This window comes from Buceros rhinoceros, unplaced genomic scaffold, assembly GCF_000710305.1.
Source record: "Buceros rhinoceros silvestris isolate BGI_N320 unplaced genomic scaffold, ASM71030v1 scaffold30686, whole genome shotgun sequence".
NCBI lineage: Eukaryota > Metazoa > Chordata > Aves > Bucerotiformes > Bucerotidae > Buceros > Buceros rhinoceros.
Genome location: NW_010419822.1, coordinates 46,276 through 50,689, shown reverse-complemented (window position 1 = coordinate 50,689; position 4,414 = coordinate 46,276). Strand labels below are relative to the sequence as shown.

Genomic DNA, 4,414 nt, shown 5'->3' with positions numbered 1-4,414 from the left:
GGGTACGAGCGGGTGTCCCGGGAGAAATACGGACCCGCTGACACAGCAGCCACGGAAGGCTGCAAGGATCAGGTAGCTTCTGTCCTGGGTTTTCAAGCTAAGTAATGCATCTGAGGGATTGTTTTCAGGACTTCCTGCTTTTAAACACTGCGTTTCTCTACAGAAGCCCAAGTAATTGAATCCTAAAACACTTACTTAAAAAAAAATAAATCTAATATGTATTTCAAGTGCAATAACTTCTCCCTGGTGGAAGAGGAACACTTCATCCTCTTCCCATCTAATCTGACAGAGTTCATTAGGGACTGTAGACTCATTTCAATTAGATTATTGGATTGTGCAAAAGCATTGCAGACCTCCAGGATGTTACTTAGAGCTCGATTAAGAAACACAGTATGTAAGCCTGGCACGACGTGGTTGATGTCTCTCTGACTTTCACCAATCTCTTTTGTTTCCTGGCTGATTTAAAATTTAGCAGTGCTGCAGGACTGTGGTGGTGTCATAGTTAACAGAGAGCGGTGGCAAGTCTGGAGGTATTTTTCCCCAGTCTGAGCTCTCTGTGAACGGGGATTGTTCTGGCATTGAACTGCCATTTTAGCAGCTACCAGATTGATTCAGCAGTTCTGTAGCAAGATTAAAAGGAGAAAGACAGAGACAATCTTTGATTGCTTCTCTGTTTAAATACAGGAAATTATCTTGCTTGACCCCACCTGATGAACCTTTCAAGAAGGTATCGTTTGCTGAACTAACTTTCACTGTTCTCCCATTTGATGAGAGGTTCAAGCACTGAACTACCCCAGCTAAGGCCTCGTGTTGGCTTGGATGGGGGGAAGACAAAAGGTCCCATTTTACGGTTTTGTCTGGGCTGCATCTTCTTAGTCTGTGTGTTACCTCATATGACTCCAGGTGCCAACACAGGAGACCCATCACCGTGTTTGTTCAAGGCCCTGGTTTAGCCTGGTGTGCAGCAAGGCAGGGTTAGGAGCTGTCGATCTGACTGGTTCTCGTACAATAAAAGTCTGCTAATGCTGTGAGCTAGATAACGTTCAAGAACAAATATTTGTTTGCCATTTACCCTTTTGCTACTCCAGGCAAATGTCATGTCAGAGTTCCAGTTATTGCATTTGTAGACAAATCCAAATAGCTGGGTAGTTATGTTTATTCAATGTATGGGCTTGTTTAGACTGTGGGGCTTTTACTGAGCTCTGCTGTGAGTCACAAATCAAATATTTGCAGATTCTATAATAGCACTTACCATTAGATGAACTCCTTTTAATCAGGTACCACAAGCTAATTGGCCTAGGGGATTAACATGCCTAAATAAAATGCTGCTTCAACATACCAACACGTACCCAGGCACAGTAACCATAGTCCTAACATTGCATTTCCTCCAGGAGAGTGGCAATAAATAAATTTGTTTTTTATCCAGCATACGCTCACAAAATGCTAATATGTTTTCTTTGTAACTTGGAGCTACAAAATACAAGTAAGACTAACACCTGTGGGAAACCTGCAACTATTCTTTTTCACAGATTTTTTTTTTTTTCCTCACTTCTTGTGAGTAGCGTAAACTATTTCCCCAAGTGGAGCAGATCATTCAGTAAATGCCCTGCCCTCAGCAAATGGCCTGGCACCCAGCTGAGGTCTTTGCTCTGAATGCACACAGCTCATGAAGTAGGAGAAACAGCAGTAGTCAAAGACACCCTGCTCTTCAGATCTGAGCATAAATGATCAGGTAAGATATGAGGGTTTAAAGTAAATTGGGACCAACTCAGTACACTGCAGAGCTCTTTGGAAGGATCTATTTCAAACTTACTGCATCTAATACTCATGATAAATAAGAGAATACATGAAAAATGAAAATCCTTAAAATAATGATAAATAATAATAATGATAGATTATAAACTAATTTCCTCTGTAAAGAGAAGATTTCCTGCTCTCCATTTTCCGCAAAGCACAAGTATTTACCTGAGAGACACTGCACACTTACCATCCTTTCCACAATTATGATCTTTGGTCCAAGTTGTTTGTGAACTGCAAAAATATGGATAAGTCTGAGTGTAAACACCATAAAATCGATGGCAAGAATTGTACGGCCAGCTTGAAAAGTTGAGTTCAGCATCCTGCAGAACACAGGAAATGAAATATCAGATCTCAGCAAGTGCTGCTGCTAAGAGTTTTCTCACGTATCACACTCGGTTTCTGGGCACAGCCTCGTTAGAAAAAGGCGAGTGCTTCAGGGCTGTGGCTGCATAAGCCTGTAGGACGAATGTGAAGATGGAGGGACGCTGTATCCTCTGTTTTGGTTTCAATTATACTTATTTAAAAAAAAAAAAAGAAAATAAGATTATCTTATACATTGAGTAAAAGCAGTTGCCCAAACCAACCACAATAAAGCAGAGCTTTTCTGTACGCACATTTGAATGTACCATTGTGTCTTTTTGTGGTCTCTGGAGTCACTGCTGTGATTCCACAGAATTTTAGAGAGTTTTATTTCAGAGATGTGTCTCAAAGCTTGTAGAAGCAAATGTCACAGCCTGTCCTCTACGTGCACGTGAGGCTCTGCTGTCAGTTGACATACGTAGCCCTTGCCACTGAGGCTGACCACAGCACCAGGAACAGATACATACCTGCAGGTCACGCCAATTATGAAGAGGAAAATGGTCACCATATCACATTTATTCCAGTTATCCTCCACATACAGTTTAAATTTCTTCATTAAATTTGTGTCTTCATCAGTATAGAAACTCTGGAAAAGAGAAATAAGCATCAGTATTGATCTGTTTCCCATTCCATTATTTTACTGTGAGTTTTAACATAATGCCTGTTTCCTTTTTCACTACGAAAAGCAAAACCAAATCCCTAGTGTAGTAGGAAGAAAAACTTGTCTAGGCAAAGAGTTGGGTGTCTTAATGGGGTTTTAACCTGGCACACTTTGGGTTGTACAGAGTTATAATGACCCAAATATTTGCCATGTCCTCCTCTGGTTATGGCCTTGCTGCCTCATTTCAAATAAATGGTAACCTCTCTGTTCCTGTTGCTTGAATGATGAAGCATTTCTTGTTCTTCCAGAGTAAATGTTTATAACTGCTTTCCTGTGACTAAAGAGGACAGCTTTATGCACCCACAGTCAGCAGCACCGCGCTAGCACCACTGGTCACACAGCATTTTGGTTGCTGAGCTGAGGACATTCCAAACCCAGTAACTGGGAGAGTAATGGAGGTGGGGATTTTTGTTTGTGGGTGGTTATTTTTGTTTTTCAGAAAAGCAAACCAAAAAGAGAGGTCGGCTAATGCTTTGAATTGAGAAGTATTTTAGGAAAACTACAAATAACCTGAATTCATTTACTCTTTTTTAATTTTATTTTTAAACAGTCTCCAGCAGAGCCGAATCTCTTAAAAGGATGTAGAGTTGTCTGCTGTGCTTCCAGGTGTGGAATATAACTGCCATCACCTGTGGAGGGAGAGCCTAGTTCTGGGGTGTGAAATCAGGTGCAGGACACCTGAATCTTAGCAGCCTGACTTGGCTTCTGCTGGAGCAGGATGGAAAAACAGGGGTGGAGCTACAGGTTTATATGGTGGAGGAAGCGGTAGTTCTGGGGGAAGAGGTGGAGTTGCTCTTCTGTGCAAAACTGCTCCTGACACTTGAAATCTTTGAGCTTGTACAGTTATACAGGTTATAAATCTGTTCAAAATATTGCTTCAGGTTTTACTGTGTGGTTCATCACGGCTTGGCTTTGCAAAGGAAGATTTGGGAAGGGTTTTCCCCACGCTTACTGCAAGCGCACCGATGGCGCCCCAGGGCTTTGCAAAATGTGCGCGGAACTGGCCCCACCCTTTGCACCTAAGGTTCATCTGTCAGGGCCCAGCGAGCTTGGAGGTGTGGTAAGTTACTGACCTGTCGGATTTCTTCCAAGACCAGGGTAAAAACCCAGAAGTAAAGTATGATTTCTTTAGCTGATGGACCCTCAGGTGGAGGTGGCTTAAAGTCCAGTAAAAGGACGTAAGTAAATAGAAACAGAAAAGCAAAATACATTATGACATTCCCCATAAAAACAGTTACAGGGGCACTCCAGAATTTTCTCCACCGAGTAAACACAAATGTTGCCCACGCTGTGTTTCGTGTTTCCAATTTACCATTTCCTCTGCAAAACAAAAAGAATACAGGCTTGGTGGTGATTTCCTAAAATTAGTCCATGGGAACAGGCTCAGCATTCTTCTACATAAAGCTCCTTGTATGATAGTAACAGGCAGATGCTGGGGGTGGCGAGGAGGAAGGCTGGAGAGGTCAGAGCTATCGCGTTACCCTGGCAGAAATATTTCAAGTCAAAAAGAAGGGTTTGAAAAACAAAGAAACAGCAGACCTAAATGCATATTCTTGTGGTTTCAGTTTTGTCCTGTTAATTTGATTTGTAACC

At 42.0% G+C, this 4,414-nt stretch overlaps 1 protein-coding gene across 1 annotated transcript in view; it reads right to left on the bottom strand.

Moving 5' to 3' along the window:
- TRPM5 (transient receptor potential cation channel, subfamily M, member 5) overlaps positions 1 to 4,414 on the bottom strand; it is a 33,103-nt gene that overhangs the window by 7,151 nt on the left and 21,538 nt on the right. Inside the window, exons 15-17 of the mRNA XM_010139089.1 lie at positions 3,895 to 4,141; positions 2,628 to 2,746; positions 1,988 to 2,120 (exon numbers count right to left, since the gene is read on the bottom strand). Of these exons, the coding sequence (XP_010137391.1) occupies positions 1,988 to 2,120; positions 2,628 to 2,746; positions 3,895 to 4,141 (499 nt within the window). The remainder of the gene's footprint in view (positions 1 to 1,987; positions 2,121 to 2,627; positions 2,747 to 3,894; positions 4,142 to 4,414) is intronic.